At 66.0% G+C, this 638-nt stretch overlaps 1 protein-coding gene across 1 annotated transcript in view; it reads right to left on the bottom strand.

The window, feature by feature from the left end:
• The window catches only part of KDM4B (lysine (K)-specific demethylase 4B), a 131,204-nt gene that overhangs the window by 32,374 nt on the left and 98,192 nt on the right, over positions 1 to 638 (bottom strand). Inside the window, exon 12 of the mRNA XM_006896435.1 lies at positions 168 to 288. Within this exon, the coding sequence (XP_006896497.1) occupies positions 168 to 288 (121 nt within the window). The remainder of the gene's footprint in view (positions 1 to 167; positions 289 to 638) is intronic.

Raw genomic sequence — 638 nt, forward strand, 5'->3', positions numbered from 1 at the left:
CAGAGGGAGCTGGGTCATGAGGGGATGAGGGCTGCCGCAGCGTGGACACAGGGCTGGGCCGTGAGGGGACAGAGGGCTTCTCCAGCGTGGACACAGAGCTGGGCTATGAGGGGACGAGGGTTGCCGCAGCGTGACAAGCCCCGCCTGCTCCCCCCATCCCTGCTCACCCTCATCACTTGAGGCCTCCTGCTTGACCACGGACAGCGGGGAGCGGGTGGGCGGCTTGCCCAGGGGGTGGCGGCGGCTCTTCTTTATCTCCATCTTCAATTTCGAGAATGTAGACGGCACCTGGAACACAGACCCCGTGAGCCCCAACCTCGGGCTGCTGCTGGGCTAGGGACCGCCAGCTGGCACAGCCCCAGGCCGCGTCTCCCGGCGGCACCCAGCCTGCTCACACAGTGCAGAAGGGACCAGGGGACCCCGCGTCTTACGGCTGACACTGTCTGCACTGACTGCTGGCTCGTTCCTGTCTGCCCTGTCGCTCCCCTGTCCCTGCAACTGCCGCCAGCCCATGGCTGTTCCTTGCCAGTGCCTGCCTATCCTGGCCCTGTGCTTGCCTATCCACAACTGCCCCATCCCTGTGACCACCTGCCCATGCTGCCCCATCCCTGCCTGTTCCTGTGTCCACCTGCCCATGC

The sequence above is a fragment of the Elephantulus edwardii genome, unplaced genomic scaffold, assembly GCF_000299155.1.
Source record: "Elephantulus edwardii isolate Elephantulus edwardi_28Jun2011 unplaced genomic scaffold, EleEdw1.0 scaffold00185, whole genome shotgun sequence".
Taxonomy (NCBI): Eukaryota; Metazoa; Chordata; class Mammalia; order Macroscelidea; family Macroscelididae; genus Elephantulus; species Elephantulus edwardii.